The following is a 17276-nucleotide window of genomic DNA, read 5'->3' as shown; positions in this document are numbered from 1 at the left end:
AAAAGCTTCGCCGAGTCGCTTCCCTGCTTTGCGCGCATGCGCCGCGTTCCCCCCCTCCGTCTCTGGCGGCGCACGTCAGGAGAGGGTTTTTGTACGGAGCGGCGACGCTGATTGGAGAAAAGAGGATGGGGGCGGGAAAGAAACAACAACACGCGCGCTCCGGATTGGCCGAGCTCGGGCGCCTGCCGTTTGACTTCCCCCCGTCACGTGATGCTGGCGGCTCTTCTCTTTCTTCTTCCCTCCCCCGTCCCGCTCTCCGCCCTCCCTCCACCTGTTCCCGGCGCGTTGAATGCTGGAAGCCAAGATGGCGGCGGAGCTAGTGGAGGCGAAAGTGAGTGAGTGAAAGAGGAGAGGGAGGGAGGGAGGGAGAGGAAAAGCGGGGTTCCGAAAGGGCGCCCCGTCCCCCCCACCCTGAGGTATGTTTTTTGAGGGGGAACGACCCTATGAATCTCTGTCCAAGGGAGGGGCACCTGAGGAGGGAGGGGCGTGGCTAAAGGGGAGGGGCAAGCAGAAGCTCCGCCTCCTCGTCCCGAGGGAGGGGGCTGCCCCCACCCCACTCCAGGGACGACCCCCCGCACCAATTCCCCCTCCCCCACTCTCATATTTCCCCTCTCCCCATCTGCTGCTGCTTTCGCACCCCCACCTTCAAGACAGCCACCCCCCCCATGCCAAAGAAGACCCTCCCCATTTCCTCCTACCCTACACTTTATCCCCAGGAGGGTTTGTTTGACATATTGTTTACATGCCTTTTATCTTGCCCTCATGCCAGCCCTTCCTTTCGGGCACCTTTTGACAGCCAGGAGGAGTTTGCCACCAGCCCTGCAAGGTGGATTTTTGCAGGACGGTTTGTTTGGAGCTGATTTAATCCTGATTGGTGTGTGTGTGTGTGTGTGTGTGTTGAAAGCAAAAAGAAAACAAAAACCCAATAGCAGCTTCAGCAACCCCCTATTGCAGCAAAGTGCAATCTTACGCAGGTCTTACTCAGAAGTAAGCCCCCTTGGGTTCAATGGGGTGGTGTTACTCGCTGGTTAAGTCACCTGGAATAGCAGCTTGGCAATCGTATACATGCCTAATTGGAAATCGCTGGACTTTTAGGTAAGGGTTGCAGCCTTCGCCTGCTGCCAACACAGGCAGGCACCCACCGAGTGTGGCGGTACCTTTTTGAAAGTGAAACAGGTTTATTCTGCTTGAAGCACGTTTGTGAACTGGATTTGTCAGGGGTTGGCTCTCTCCTGACAGATACTGTATTTATTGTGCATACGTGTGTGTGTGTGTGTGTGTGTTGATTTGTAACCTTAGCTGTTTTAATGGAGGAGGGTGAATCAGAAACATTTAACAGATCAACACATCTCTTGGCTGTTCACTTGTTTACATTGTATATGCGCGCATGTGGATAATAAGAGAAAAGGCTATAAATGCATTTCTGTAGCACATAAGGACCTACAAAGGGCCCTGCTGGATCATGCCAGTGGCCCATCTAGTCCAGCATCCGATTCTCACAGTGGCCAACCAAATGCCACAATGGGAGGCCTGAGCGCAACTGCAACTCTCCTCTACCTGTGATTCCCAACAACTGGCATTCAGAGGCTTATGGTTTGTGGCCATGCATAGAGGTAGGGCATAGCTGTCATGGCTAGTAGATGTTGATAGCCTTATCTTCTATGTATCTAGACTTTAAGCCACAAAACCACCTGCCAAAATGGAATTTCTGTGATATTCTTTAAGGCTCCTTCTCTGTGTGTTCTGTATTGTTAAGTTGAACCACGCAGATCTAATTGTGAAACCAATGGACATCTCAGGTAGCAAGCAAAGTCATATATAGGAAGCCACAATTATAAGTGCTGCCATTTGTATTAATGATTGTACCTTTACTTTTTATAAGAGTGGATCTGGCTTGTTTTGTGAGTATTCAGAAACAAAGAGCAGCGACTTTAAGGTAGTTAAATTGGATAGTTAATTTGGAATGGCTGGCTTCCAGTTTTTTTCAGTAAGCTGTGGACACAAACAGGGAAGTCTTCAGTTGAAATCTTGAATTTCCTCGCACTTATGTATTCATTACTTATTTAGAGCACTTTTATCTCTCTTGAAGACACCTGGCTTACTAGAAGTACATGTGAAAAGGATCTAGGGATCTTAGTTGACCACAAGCTTAACATGAGTCCACAGTGTGATACAGCAGCAAAAAAAAGTAATGCTTTTCTAGGCCGCATCAACAGAAGTCTAGTGTCTGGATCAAGGGAAGTCATAGTGCCACTCTATTCTGCCTTAGTCAGACCACACCTGGAATAATGTGTCCAATTCTGGGCACCACAAATTAAGAAGGATGTGGAAAAGCTGGAACATATGCAGAAGAGGAAAACCAAGATGATCAAGGGTCTGGAAACTAAGCATTATAAGGAGTGCTTGAAGGAGCTGGGTATGTTTAGTGTGGAAAAAGAGGAAAGTGAGAGGAGATATGGGAGCCATCTTACAATATCTCAAGGGCTGTCACATGGAGGAGGGAGCATGCTTGTTTTCTCCTGCTTTGGAGGGTAGAACTCGAACCCATGGCTTCAAATTGCAAGGAAGGAGATTCCGACTAAACATTCGGAAAAACGTTCTGACAGTAAGAGCTGTTCAGCAGTGACACAGACTCCCACAAGAAGTGGTGGACTCTCCTTCCTTGGAGGATTTTAAGCAGAGGTTGGATGGCTATCTGTCATGGATGCTTTAGCCGAGATTCCTGCATTACAGGGGGTGGGACTAGATGGCCCTTGGAGTCCCTTCCAACTCGTAAGATTCTGTGAGTCTATGAACCATATGAAGATCTCAGAGCAGCGTATAAATTTCAATAATAAGACAATCCCTGGCCTCAGACTCAGAATCTGATAGATAAAACACAAAAGGGAAAGGAGTGTGCAAGGAGCACTTTATCTCCGCTACAGTTAGTGTGAAGGCTGCAAGGAAAATCTTGCTGCTGTCACACCTAGCTCCCCAGCTCTAATAGGGGAGAAATGAGGCTAGCCCATCTTACAGGGCTGTTGTAAGGAGTACAGCATCTTTTAGTGCTATGGAGGCTTGGCACTCTATAAATGTTTATTGTAAGCAAATGAATATCTGCAGTAGACTTGTCCAGTCTGATACGGACAGCAGCAGATTTGCTCAAACTGCGCTGTCTCCTCACTCCCTTTTTCAACCCGAGGGCCTTCTGGGAAACCTTCCAAGAGCCACATACCAATCGTGGGCAGAAGTGGGTGGAGCAATGAATGCAAATTGCAGCTTTGTGCAGCAGGGTGCTTCCAACACACTCTGCTCCATCTGTCATCCAGACAAAGCAAGAGGACACATTCCAGCCAGGCAAAATCACTCCAGGAGGGTGCAGAGCAAAGGCTGGTGAGGGTGTGTGGCCAGTGGAACGCTCCAAGGCCCAGCTAGAGAGCCCTGGGATGGTTGGATTCGGCACTGAGGAATCCCACCTGCTGCCTCCACTGCCAAGTCCTTGCCTGCCTGCCTGCCTATCTATTACTCCTGTTGTTTTTGCATGGGCTTCCCTTTGCTTGTGCTGTCCTGAGCAGTTGGAGCAGGCATCCCCAAACTGCGGCCCTCCAGATGTTTTGGCCTACAACTCCCATGATCCCTAGCTAACAGGACCAGTGGTCAGGGATGATGGGAATTGTAGTCCAAAACATCTGGAGGGCCGAAGTTTGGGGATGCCTGAGTTGGAGCTTAGGGGTGCAGCTGTGAAATGGTGGGGTTTGAAGCTTTGAGATGTTAAGGAAACGGCTGTGAATCATAATAAGCGAAGCAGGGACCTACTTTTTAAATTAGTTGGAACAGATAGGAGTCTTTGCTGCTTCTGCTGCTTCTGTTGTTACCGTTAACCAATTTATATACCGCTTTCTAGACACAGATGCTGTTCCCCAGTTTCAGTGCCTTAAAGAGATCTGCGCAGCATTGTCGAACCATAGTGTTGGAAAGGTAATTTAGCCAAGCCTCCTGTTCAGCACAGGATTAGCAGATACCGCCAAGTCATCCTGTTCCGCTATTTAAAAACCCTTACTCTAAGAAGGTCCCCCTCATGTTCAGCCAAATCTGTTTCTTTGGTCTTCTGTAAAAGTCTATCAGTATTTTTTCTTTTAATCCCCTGTAAAGGGCAAAGCAAGTTGCTGGCTCTCATTATTTTTAGCATATGGAGGGCACAACATTTGTTTGCTGCACCTGACTGCTGAGGATTACTTCACACATCTGATGAAGGGAGCCAAGAAAAATCCAGGCCACAATACCTCTTACGCCCCGAAGTCCTGCAATAATCATGGAATCATAGAATTGTAAATTTGGGAGGTAACCTTGAGAATCATAGTCCAACCCCCCGCAGTGTAGGAATCCTGCCCCCAACCATCCCTGGAGCATGAGTATTGCAGGGAAGGGTTAGGTGGGTCAGCAGCCTGAGACAGAAAGCATCTTTATTTGTTTATTTGCTGGGTGGGCATGGTAGCCCAAGGCTATCTCCTCACTTGGTTGCTGAGGTTTAATACAGTCCATAGCTGTCAACTTCCAGATTAGAAAATAAGGGATCAGCAGCGGCGTGGCACCGGAAGTCGCTTCTGCGCATGTCCAGACATGTCTAGACATGCGCATGTCCAGACATGCGCAGAAGCGACTCCCGGTGCCGGGCTGCCCGTGTCCGCATGTCTGGGCACAGAAATCGCTTCTGCGCATGTCCGGGCATGCGCAGAGGCGATTTCCGGCAGCACTTGGCAAGCCAAGTGAGCGAGCGACCAGCCGGGAGCCGGGACATTTACGCAGCTGAGGAGCCTCCCTGGCCGGCAGGAGCTGCTTTCTTATAAATCCGGGGGATTTACGGGATATTTTGCAATTCAGGATAACAGCGGTAAACGGATTTACATACGGGGGTTTCCCGCAAAAACATAGAGTTGACAGCTATGATACAGTTGTACCTCGGAAGTCGAACGCCTTGCGACTCAAATGTTTTGGCTCTCGAACACTGCAAAGTGAGTGCTCTGGTTTGCGAATGTTATTTGGAACCCAAACGTCCGACGCGGGTTCCGTAGCTTCTGATTGGCTGTGGAAGCTTCCTGCAGCCAATCAGGAACCGTGCCTTGGTTCCCGAACATTTTGGAAGTCGAACGGACTTCCAAAATAGATTCTGTTCAACTTCCTAGGTGCGACTGTATTATGTTGCAGAGCTATAGCTTGGTGGCGGAACACCTGCTTTGCATGCAGAAAATTCTTGTCTGAAATCACAGAGGGCTGCTGTGTAGAGGGTCCTGAGCTGCATGGAACCATTGGCTTGACAGTAGAATGGACTCCCTCAGAAGGCTGTGGGCTCTCCTTTGTTGGAGGTTTGTAAACGGAGGTTGGATGGGCATCTGTCAAGGATTCTTTAGCTGTGATTGATGACCCTTTAAAAGGTGCCTTTCAACTCTATGATTCTATCACTTTGTACCTCATGCTCTTAGCTGCTTTGCTGCACCAGCATTCAACTTTCGTTTTTGATGCTTTAAGAGTGAGGGTGCAGGTAACAACCCCTATATAAATGGACATTTTCTGCTGCTAGTATCATGGAATGGCCTTCCCTCTGCCATATGTGAAGGAACATAGGCAGTTGCCTTAATCTTGAGTCAGTCCTTGGTTAGTCTAGCTCAGTGTTGTCTACACTGAGTGACAGCAGCTCTGTAGGGTTGCAGACAGGAAGCAGAGGCAGCAGCCCTCACCTGCTTTATACATCTTCTGAAGACGGATCCATTTGCTCAGGCTTCCCCTGTTTTAGATGCACGGCTCCCTTAAATAATTTGCTTTCATGTGTTTTAAATGCTGTTTTACTGCTTTTAGACTCTGTTTTTAAAATATAATATTTGGGGTGTTTTAGACTAGAGATTTCCCAAACATTAAGAGGTTTATCAATTCTTTAAAAAGAAACAAACCGGTTTCAGAGATCACCCTTCATAGATTTAGAGCTTCCTTTCCCATTCAGGGTTTGCAATTCAGGCTGCAGAAATCGTTCCAAGATCGGAGTTGCATTCTTTAAGTTGGTTTCACTTCTTTGGTCTTTCATGGGCCGCCAAGGTGGCATCTTCTGGATCTGCAGAGAGAGTTGTTTTCTTGACTCTTGAGTGATCAAGTGCCCCCCTTGAGTGATCAAGTGCCACTGTGTTTATGGTTGGCATGTGCAAGTTGTGACTCAGCTGCCTGCCATCCATGTATGGCAAGCACCCCCTCTTCCCCGCCGCCGCCCCCAGTGCTTGATAAACCTGGTTTCTCTCCCAGGCTGCAAAACAAGAAAGGCCGTTGAGTCCTTGGCAGGTTCTGCTTACTGGAGGTGGGCTGCAATTTGGCTTCCTGGTCCACATGCTGTGTTGTTTTAACCAGCGAAATATCTTCCCGTTGTAAATGCAGGATCGCTGCCTGTATTTCTTTACTTGCCCTCCTCACTGCTTTGCTAACTTGGTTGTGTAGGTCCATTTGCCCTGGAGGGTGCATTTGGCAGATGCCCCTCCTCTGCTCTCCCTGAAGCAGCGACAAAGGGGGATTTGCTGCATAAAAATGCAGGGTTAGAGCCAGCACCAGTATAGCCATTGGCATGGATGAACTTTGGCCTGTTAACTTCAGTGGGTCTGTTGTTATTTAGTCGTTTAGTCGTGTCCGACTCTTCGTGACCCCATGGACCATAGCACGCCAGGCACTCCTGTCTTCCACTGCCTCCTGCAGTTTGGTCAAACTCATGTTTGTAGCTTCAAGAACACTGTCTAGCAACCCATAATTTGGTGGTAGGGACCCTGCTTTGCATGTGGTTAAGATCTAGGTTTCAGCCCCCACTCTCTCCAGTTAAAAGTACCAGTTAAAAGTACCAGCCGGTGATGAGGATCATGTTTTCCTGTCTGGTATTGAACTAGAAAGTTAGATTACTGCAACATGTCGTATGTAGGGCTGCCTCTGAAGACAGTTCGGAAACTTCTGCTGGTGTAGAATTCAGCAGCCAGGTCGCTCACCGAGGCAAGATGGTTCCATCTTGCCTGCCCTGACTGCACCGGCTGCTGATTACTAGTTTCTGGACCCAGTGCAAAGTGCTGGCCTATAAAGCCTTAAGTGGAGCAGGACTGCAATAACTCAAGGGCCACCTCTTATCATATGAACCCACCCAGGTCCTGAGATCATTCTGTGAGGCCCTTCTTCGTGTGCCGCCTCCACGAGAGGTGCAAAGGGTGGCAGCATGAGAACGGGGTCTTTTCTGCAGTGGCTCCCCGTTTGTGGAGTGCTCTCCCCAGGGCCTTCATTATGCACCTTTAGGCGCCAGGCGAAAACATTCCCCTTCAACCAGGCCTTTGGCTAATTAACAATCCAACGCCCTTTTAAAATGTTCTGTGGAGGCAGGGATTTTTGGTTTGTTGTTCTTATTTTTACTATGCATTTTGTGGTTTCGATATTGTAATTTTATATTGCGAGCTGCCCTGAGATCCACGGATGAAAGGCTGTGTACAAATTGAATGAAAAAGGATTTCCTCGCTGGCTCAGGCCGAAGACCCACCGAGCCCAACGTCGTGTCCTCACAGTGACCAGCCAGATGCCACCCCCTAGGCATAGCTGCCAAGTTTTCCCTTTTCTCGCGAGGAAGCCTATTCAGCATAATGGAAAATCCCTTAAAAAAAGGGATAACTTGGCAGCTATGCCCCTAGGATGCCAGCAAACAGAACTTGAGAGCAGCAGCAGCAGCAGCAATTCTCCCTCTTGGGATTTCCTGCGACTGGCATTCATATGTGTACATACGCCTCGAATGGTGGAGGAAGAACCTAGACATCACGGCTGGTAGAGGAAAGAGATAGGTCATAGAATCATAGAGTTGGAAGGGACCACAGGGATCATCTAGCCCAGTGTTTCTCAACCTTTTTTGGGCCAAGGCACACTTGTTCCATGAAAAAAATCACGAGGCACACCACCATTAAAAAAGTTAAAAAATTTAACTTTGTGCCACCCTATATTGACTATATAATTATGACTGTAAGAAACACTTGCCAATTGCTGTGTTGGTTGCAATCTCCTGTAATAAGGCTTCACAAGCTGCTGATTTCTCTGCCAGCACAAACCTTTGCTCAGCAAGTTTCAGGTTGAGCTCATCCAGCCAGCTTCTTTAAGTTTGTCTAAAACCACCCTCCCGTGGTGGTGGCTGTTGAGAGCTGTGCTCACCCCGCGTCGTGACCCGGCCGGCTTCCTTTCCGGCGGGCCAGTGTTGAGTATTGGCGGCCGCCAGGCACGTGACAATGCAAATCGCCCTTCTCGTCGCGGCACGTCGCGGCACACCAGCCAGCGTCTCGCGGCACAGTAGTGTGCCGCGGAACAGCGGTTGAGAATCGCTGATCTAGCCAAACCCACTGCAATGCAGGAATCTTTCACCCAATGTGGGGCTCGAACCCCACAATCTTCAGATTAAGAGTCCCGTGCTCTCTGCATGCCAGGTGGAGCTTCATCCTCCTTCACGATTTCGTTGTTGGCCATTGTGGGAAACTAGGAGCTGGGCCCAGACGGGCTGTTTTCCCTTGTGGTTTCCAGTGGCATTCATTGGATCATAGACTTGTAGAGCTGGAAGGGACCCTGAGAACCATCTCAATGCCCTGCAATGCAGGAATAGGCAGCTGTCCCATACGAGGATCGAACCTGCGAGCTTGGTGTTATCAGCACCATGTTCTAACCAACCCAGAGGCTTGGAGCGACTGGAATGAGAAAGGGTCCAGGGTGCCATTGGCTCCCAGGGCTGCTTTTCAAGCTGCGGTTGCCTGGGAAACAGTAGCACATCCAAGCTTTAACTTGGGTAGGCAATGTGAACGCATGAGGGTGTTGATGATGGTTGACCAACTGGCAATTCCACCCTCTGTTCTTGTTCTCTCTGCTTTTTTTCTATTAAAAAAATGTTCAGGGATACTCTCAATTTCCTACTCATATTGAAACACTGCCCCTCAATGAGACCAAACTTAGATTCACAAAATGTTTAGGGGTATGTGTACCCCTGCGTACCCCCAGGAAAAAAAGGACTGCTCTTAAGTACTGATGGACAATCGGCCCTATATTTTGAATGTGGGCACCTCTGTACCTGCCACTTCCTGAGTTTGCAGGAAACAGGGTGGATAAAAATAAATGATTTTTTAAAAGTAAATAAATTAAAAATCAGATTTTTTAAAATTTAAAATGCATTTTTTGGATTTAAATTGGATTTTTAAAATAAAATGCTTTTGGAGGAAAAATCTTTCTAAATATAGGGTTCTATTTAAGTTACATTATAGTCCAAAGGCTATTCATCAGGTAATAAGGATTTGTTTAAAGTTTTTCATGTGTGCTAAAACTCAGTCTAAGTTTTTAAAAAATGTTTAACCACATCAGTTAACAAACATGGATACATATGCTATAATGTTATTGTTTTAGTTAAATAAATTGTTTTAATGGCTATTTTATTTTTCTCCTTCCAATAAAGTACAGCAGAAAAGTTGTCCAAATATAAACAGTTAACTTATTAAACCTCACCATAATTTCATAACTATCTGTCTATGTATTTCTAATAGTATATAACCAAATCAGCAATTTTTGATATAACTGTAAAAACTACTCTGAAAAAATTACTATTCCAAAAAATTAAACCTTCATATGGTTGTAAATATTAAGATTATACCAGCAAGAATGAGTCTTTCTGTAAAAAATAAAAATAAAAATATATCAAATCCACCTTGGCAGGAAACCCAGAAGAATAAAGAGAACATAAGACCTTTTTGTCATAACCATTATACTTGACCTCAAACGCTTTCCCCATATGGTCTGTTCTGTGGCATAAACTTGGTTTGTATGTGTGTGTGTTTGTGTGTGTGTTTGGCCATCTATCCAGTTTTTAAAACATGTGAACATAAGAAGGGTCTGCTGGATCAAATCAGTGGTCCATCTAGTACAGGGTCAGCAAACTTTTTCAGCAGGGGACCGGTCCACTGTCCCTCAGACCTTGTGGGGGGGCCGGACTATATTTTGAAGGAAAAAAATGAACAAATTCCTATGCCCCACATTGTAAATAAAAGGACACATTCTACTCATGTAAAACCATGCTGATTCCCGGACCGTCCGCGGGCCGGATTTAGACGGTGATTGGGCTGCATCTGGCCCCCGGGCCTTAGTTTGGGGACCCTTAATCTAGTATTCCCCTTGTGGTTTTCTGGGATATTTTAGAGTAGCCCAGAGTGGTCTTTGCAAATGTATAATAATGCTATAACCACAATACATTTTTAATGATATTCAGAATAAAACACACCCGTAGGGCAAAGCAGCATGGCAAGAGGAAGGCTGGTTAATAATTCCTTCCTTGAGTTGGGGCTACCTAAGCCAGATCTTGGAGAATGTTTGCTGCCAGTCCCATAAATGGTGCTTTGATTTATCCACTATCTTTGACTTCAAATGTCTGTCTGTCTGCCCTCCCTCTCCACCCGCAGAACATGGTGATGAGTTTCCGAGTATCGGACCTCCAAATGTTGCTAGGGTTCGTCGGCCGGAGCAAGAGTGGCTTGAAACACGAACTGGTGACCCGGGCCTTGCAACTGGTCCAGTTTGACTGCAGCCCGGAACTGTTCAAGAAGATCAAGGAGATTTACGAGACGCGCTACGCCAAGCTCTCTGATGCTGGGCAGATTCCGCAGCAGCAGCAGCAACAGCAGCAGGCGCCCCAGCACAGACCTCCCCAGGAAGCCCTCTCCATCCACTCCTCCTACGACCGCAGCAGCAACGCGGTGGCCAGGACTGCTCTCTCCACCGCCAACATTGACTATCCCTCCCTCTACGGGAAGTACTTAAACGGACTGGGGCGGTTACCCGTCAAACCGGCAAAGCCTGAGGTTCAGCTGGTGAAGCTTCCCTTCTACAGCATTTTGGATGAACTCCTGAAGCCCACCGAGCTTGGTGAGTTGGGTGGGCTGGGTTGGGATGGCCCTGGTTGGCTGGGACGTTGCCTCATCCCACATTTGCAGGTGGCCGGTTTGCTCAAGGCAGCTGGCGCTGCTGCTTCTGCTTGCGAGCACAGGCCCTAACCTTTAATGTCCGAAACATTAACAGCGTTAGAAACTCAGATATATAACCAAGGCGCCAACTGGCTCCTTCAGCCAGGGTTACGGTTGCCAAAACGGAATGTCTAGTTGCCGTTTCGGGGCAAGATGGCTCTGAAGTTTTATGTTTCAAATGATGGACTGGACCGTGATTGATTATCAGCTAAAATATCTGGCTCATTCAGATTGCAGCCTTGAGCTCATTGAAGAGCTTTGAGAACTTATAGAAGAAAAGTCACTTTATCCAAGGACAGTCCGCATATATATTGGCCTGTTCCGACCTCTTTTTCTTAATGGTGACACGGACCATTCGTAACATAGGAATATTCCTCACAACTGTGAGCAGGGCAGTGGGGTGGGGTAACTGAAAACAATTAACTGTAACGTTGTTCCGTGCTCCTTTTTGGGCTGCACAGACAAAGCATTTTGGTTCCTGAAATTCGTTCCAGTTGTACAGATAAAATAGAACGCGTAGAATTCTACAGGATGTGGTGTTAGTGTGTGAAAACAGTCCAAATCCAATGATCCCCAGATGGTGGAGATGTCAGGCACTATCCTGGCGCCCAGGCGGTTGAAAGCCAGGTGCAAAATGGCTAATTTTGAATGCTGCTTGGGGAGCCGTAACCTGTCAGTGTAGTAAAAATCTTATCTAGATGGACCCAGTGGTTTGGCTCGGTGTTAGGCAGCTTCTTGCATTCCTAAACACCAGTGGTTAATCAGCTTTGGTCTCAAGCACTAATCGCAATCCTCTTGGAAGGCAGAAAGACAGGATAGACTTTCATAGAACCATAGGGTTGGAAGGAACCCTGAGAGCCAACTAGTTCAACCCCATGCTGCCCCACTTAAGAACAGACATTATACGGTAGCCATAAAAGTACCTGTTCTGTATATCAAAGGTAAACTGGTCATGTAGAAAAATCTACATGTGGGGGAGAAGCCTAGCACTGAAACCTTAACCCTGATCGGCTATTTTTCTACATGCGAGGAAGCTACTTGCCTGCCCGCCCCCTCTTGGAGGTTATTCAAAACTCAAGCTGCGGAGTTAAGAAGGGACTGTGTTTTATATCTAAACCGCCACTTTTCAGGTACGCAACCTTCCCAACGCAGTTTACAGGATTTCGGATATGATACAGGGTCCATTGTTCCCCCACTTCCAATGCTCAGAGGTGAGTGCCTCTGTGTATATATCCTAAATGGCACCACACAAACACACACACAAAGGAGGAGGGATCAGCAAGTTTGTGCAAAACCTGTTTTTGCAAAAGTACAAAAAGTCCGGAGGAGGAGCCCAAGAGCCATTTAATGTAGGCTGTCCTTCATTGGAGGGTTGTATATGAGCCAAATTAGAGATTGATTTGGCTCATGTGCTAGGCACACTCTCCCGGCCTAAACCCATATTGGGTGGTGCAACATAGTGGTTGAAGGGCCCAGCTTTTAATCTGCTGCCTCTGGTTCTTGGTCTTGACATGATTTGAATCCTAGAATCATAGCATCATAGAATTGGAAGTGACCACCATAGCTGCCAAGTTTTCCCTTTTCTCGCGAGGAATCCTATTCAGCATAAGGGAAAATCCCTTAAAAAAAGGGATAACTTGGCAGCTATGGTGACCACAAGGATCATCTAGCCCAGGGGTGCCCAAACTTACCCGGCTTCGGGCTGGATGCCTGCCACGCCGATTGCGTGGTGGGCCGGAGGGTGGGGGAGCACACGCAGGGGCGCGCGGCTGTGCACGCCCATGCGCAAACGCTATTTCTGGCACGCTCCTGACCTGGAAAGCACCGGAAATAGCTTGTGCGCATGCGCAGAAGCCTCCTCTGACCCGGAAGTACATCGGAAATGACGCATGCGCATGCGCACAAGCTATTTCTGTCGCTTTTCCGGGTCGGAAGTCGGCAGCCGCACCGCACCGCGCTGGTAAGAGCGGGTGGCGGCAGTGGGCGGCGGGGGTTCCCGGGGGCTGCATAAAAGAGCCTTGGGGACCATATGTGGCCCCCAGGCCGTAGTCTGGGGACCCCTGATCTAGCCCAACCCTCTGCAACACAGGAATCTTTCGCCCATCCATGCCTAAAACACTGGCCTGTGTAAGCGTCTAAATGTTCCTTATAAGCTAAACCCTGAGCTAAAACAGCTGCTCTCCCAGCACCTGTCCTCCATTTAAGATATATGGCTTTTAGCTCCACATAAGAGCAAAACAGAAATGCTCCGCCTGTCTGCTGCAATTACCATTAATTGCTGACTCAACTGACTTTGAACCTATTAAACATTAAAACAAATGAAAATCAGGGAGGAGCATGGAGCTCGATGGCCAGCAGCCTTACTTGTTGCCATCTTCAGCCCATATGGCTTTAATTCTATCAATGTATAATTTTTTAACGGTTATTTTCCTATGCTTTTAGCAGTTTTTATTCTTGTCTGTAAGCGGCCTTGAGCCCTGTTAGGGAGAAAGGCAGGGTAGAAAGAAAAAGAAAGGGTTCTGCGAGGGATTCCACATGAACACATGAGAGCCCTGTTGCGTTCAGCTGAGCTGAGTACCTAGAACATACACACATCGCCCTGGTGCAGCTGCAGATACGATTTTAGGCTGCTGTTGATAGAACCACAAAATTCCAAATGACAGGGATTATTGTCTTCAGATAAGTTCTATTCCCCTATCAAATATCTTAAGGGCTGCCCCATGGAAGAGGGAACAAGCTTGTTTTTTCCTGCTCTGGAGGGTAGGACTCGAACCAATGGCTTCAAGTTACAAGACAGTAGATACCAACTAAAAATCAGGAAGAACTTCCTGGCAGTAAGAGCTGTTTGACAGTGGAGCGGACTCTCTCGGAAGGTGGTGGACTCTCCTTCCTTGGAGGTTTTCAAACAGAGGTTGGATGGCCATCTGTCACGGATGCTTTAGTTGTCATTCCTGCCTTGCAGGGGGTTGGAATAGATGACCCTTCAAACTCTGCAATTCTATTATGCTAAGTCTACCAACATTGTATGCAGTCCAATAATTCCCCTTCGTTCTGAATTAGGAAGATCTACTCTGGAGTGCTATGTTCAGTTGAGACATATAGGAATGGGTTCAGAAAAGGGCAGGAGGACAAAGACATCCTCCAGGAAGCTGGAGGAACCAGGCATTTTTAACCTGGAGATCAGAAGACCGGGGCAGGGATGTGGGGGAGAGATGTGGCAGACTTTCCTCAAATGAGGGGAAAGTCGTGTTCTCAAGCTGTCTCCATAGGACAGGACTACATGTGATGGGATTAACAGACAGGAAGGTAGGTTTTGGTTGAGTTGCTGAGCTTTTTTTTAAGGAAGGAATGCCCTGTTTTGGAAGGTTGGGGTCAAGGTTGTTGAGCTTTTTTAGGGAGGACGAAAGCCCCGGTTTTTGGGAGTGCAGGGCAATTTAAATGTTGAACTTTTTGGGGGGGGGCAAAATTTGTTGAGCTTCTTTGGGGGGAGCCAGTGATCTACCACAGACGTCCAGTGATCTACCGGTAGACCATTATCTACCTGTTGGACGTGCCTGAATTAGTCCAAGCATGTTTACTTGGAAGTATGTGTCCCAGTGTTTTCTATGAGGCTTCCTGCCGCTCGCATGGGACTGGAGCCCTAGTTTGGATGGGGCTGCATTTCGACCACCCAAATCCTTCACCTCGTGGTTCCCCTTCCACACGCTACACCTTGCTTTTTTCACTGAGGCCACAGGGCACCCCTCCTTAAAACCCTCTACACTGAATAGAAAGACAGAAGAAGGGACATTCTGGGTCAGGCTAGCGGGTTGACTGGTCCAGCAACCCATTCTCACCCTGGCCATCTGTTCTGGGAAGCCTCAGAGCAAGACACAACAGCACTCTTCCCCACTTGCGATTCGCAGCAGCTAGCATTCAGAAACAATTAAGGCAGATGTTCATTAGGCTTTTATCTGTCTCGCAACATCTGGGGGAAAGGAAAAGCCAGCGACACACTGGGCAATAGCTATAGGTCACAATATAGATTTTAACCTCTGGGGGAAACTCTGGAAAAGTGATTTGAAGTTCACAGCATGTTATCCTTTGAAGGAGAACTACTTGAAAATGATTTGTAGATGGTATTTAACTTGGAGTAGGCACGCTAAGATGTATAAGACTGAATCAGATAAGTGCTGGAGATGCAAAGAGGTTAAGGGAACATTTTTTCATATGTGGTGGACTTGTAAAAGGGTAAAAGTGTATTGGGAAATGATCCATAACGAATTGGAGGGGGGGGGAATGCTTAAAAGTACTCCCACCCCCCAAAAAAAACCCCAGAGTCCTTTCTGTTGGGGATAATTCAGACTGAAATTTGCAGGTGTCAAAAAAGTTTATTTATGTATGCCACTACTGCGGCCCGTGTTTTGTTAGCCCCCAAATGGAAAACAAGCGAGGTCCCAACTAAAGATTTGCAACTTAAGTTGACAGAATATGCGCAGCTTGCAGACTTAACATATAGAATAAGAGAACAAGAAGAACATACGTTTAGAGAAGATTGGAAAACGTTTATTGAAAATATGGGAAATAACTGTGTACAGCCGAAAACGCTGGCAACATTAAGATAAATTCAGCAGTGTAAATAAGTTATGATGGATGTATTAATGGAATACTGAATGGCATAGTTTCTGTAAAATATGCAGGGATTTATGATATGGAAAAGGAAAAGAAAGAAAGGAAGGAAAAGCCATAACTCGGTGGTAGAGCTTTTGCTTTGCGTGGAGATTGAATCCCTGGGCATCTCTAGGTAGGTCTGGGAGAGATACTCCTCGCTTGGTCTGAACTCCTGGATTGCCTTTGGCATCAGTCCGTACTGAGGTAGATGAACCAGTGTCCTGACTTGGTATAAGACAGCTTCCTATGTCTTAAGGGCTGTAGCTCTGCTGTAGAGCATAATGGTATTGTATTCGTTCTGTGTCGGGAAGAAATCCTTTATTAGCTGTTCTGCGATGCTACCATGTTCTTGCTGTCTGAAGCGGCTGCAGCAGCACAAACAGTAGGGCCAAAATAAACCGGAAACATCTGCGGACTGGAAACTTAACAGGATCTCAGCGGGAAGTTGCAGCACGTGCACCGATTGGGAAGGCAGCAGTGTGACCGCCCCAAAACTGTGAAACATCAGCTTTGAACGCAGAAGGTCTCTAGTTAGGGCTGGGATTGGGAATTGTCTGAAACCCTGGAGGGTCATAGCTAGTCAGGATCGACGGAACTGAGCTAGGTGGACCTGGAGTCTGACTTTGGTGTGATCCTCTGCAAGGCAGAGCCGCAGAACATCTTCCGAGATGGCCACGAGAAGCAGCCTCTGATGTGGAATAAGTGGGGCTTCATCACCATTCCAAAAATATATTTGAACCCCTACTTGTACCCTTCCATCCTGGCCAGTTTCCACAATGCTTTTTCAGCTGGAATAATAATAATAATAATAATAATAATAATAATAATAATAATAATAATAATAATAATTATTTAGTATTTATACCCCGCCCATCTGGCTGGGTTTCCCCAGCCACTCTTGGCGGCTTGTAAGTGCTTGTAAGGGGATGATCTTTTAGTGAGGCAGCTCTGGAACTCCCTGCCCATTGACACAAGACAGGTGCCTTTGTCAGGGCCTGCTAAAATATTTTCTGATTAGTCAATCGTACCCAGGCATGCAACGTGGATGTGTATTTTAATCTGAATTTTTGGTTTTTAGTGTTGAATTTTGTTGAGAATTTCAATGTCTAATTCATACATTAAGTGGTTTTATTTTACTTTCTAGGTGGCATGCAGCCTTTGTTAAATAGAACACTTGCAGGAAGGCATTGTTGCTTACAATCCCGGAAGCTTGCAGTGAAAGGTCCTTGCAACATTTGGATAAACCTTGCTGTATGAATTTCCCCCCAGTTTTTGAAATCCTTCTGAAAGGCAGAAGGCGGCCCGAAAGCTTGCAAAGAAGCTCATGGCTTCTCTTGCCCCCCCCCAAATGAGGCTGCAGTTCAGGGGTTTGGCAAGCCTTGAGCATATTTTGGTTCTGTTGCATAAGACTGCTGTGGAAAGAGGGCCAGCTTTCTGCTCCGTTTATCTTCCTCCTCGAGGCTGCCTGCTTGCTTGACCTCCTTCTTTGTTCCCTGTGTGCAGTCCCACAGAACAACGAGAAGCTACAGGAGAGCCCGTGTGTCTTTGCCCTGACGCCGAGGCAAGTGGAGCTCATCAGAAATTCCAGGTATTCTGCTGGGGTTCCTA

At 47.2% G+C, this 17276-nt stretch overlaps 1 protein-coding gene across 2 annotated transcripts in view; it reads left to right on the top strand.

The window, feature by feature from the left end:
- The first annotated feature begins 272 nt into the window (after positions 1–272).
- Positions 273–17276, top strand: part of PIAS4 (protein inhibitor of activated STAT 4) — a 31728-nt gene continuing 14724 nt past the window's right edge. The window contains exons 1-3 of one of the 2 annotated variants that reach the window (XM_060275378.1): positions 273–335; positions 10458–10920; positions 17172–17256. In XM_060275378.1, the coding sequence (XP_060131361.1) occupies positions 10461–10920; positions 17172–17256 (545 nt within the window). In that variant the 5' untranslated portion in view covers positions 273–335; positions 10458–10460. The remainder of the gene's footprint in view (positions 336–10457; positions 10921–17171; positions 17257–17276) is intronic. The other variant, XM_060275377.1, reaches the window with a different exon arrangement.

Source organism: Zootoca vivipara, chromosome 6, assembly GCF_963506605.1.
Source record: "Zootoca vivipara chromosome 6, rZooViv1.1, whole genome shotgun sequence".
In the NCBI taxonomy this organism is placed as follows: Eukaryota; Metazoa; Chordata; class Lepidosauria; order Squamata; family Lacertidae; genus Zootoca; species Zootoca vivipara.
Note: the sequence above shows the minus strand (reverse complement) of the source record. Positions and strands in the feature narration are given on the sequence as shown.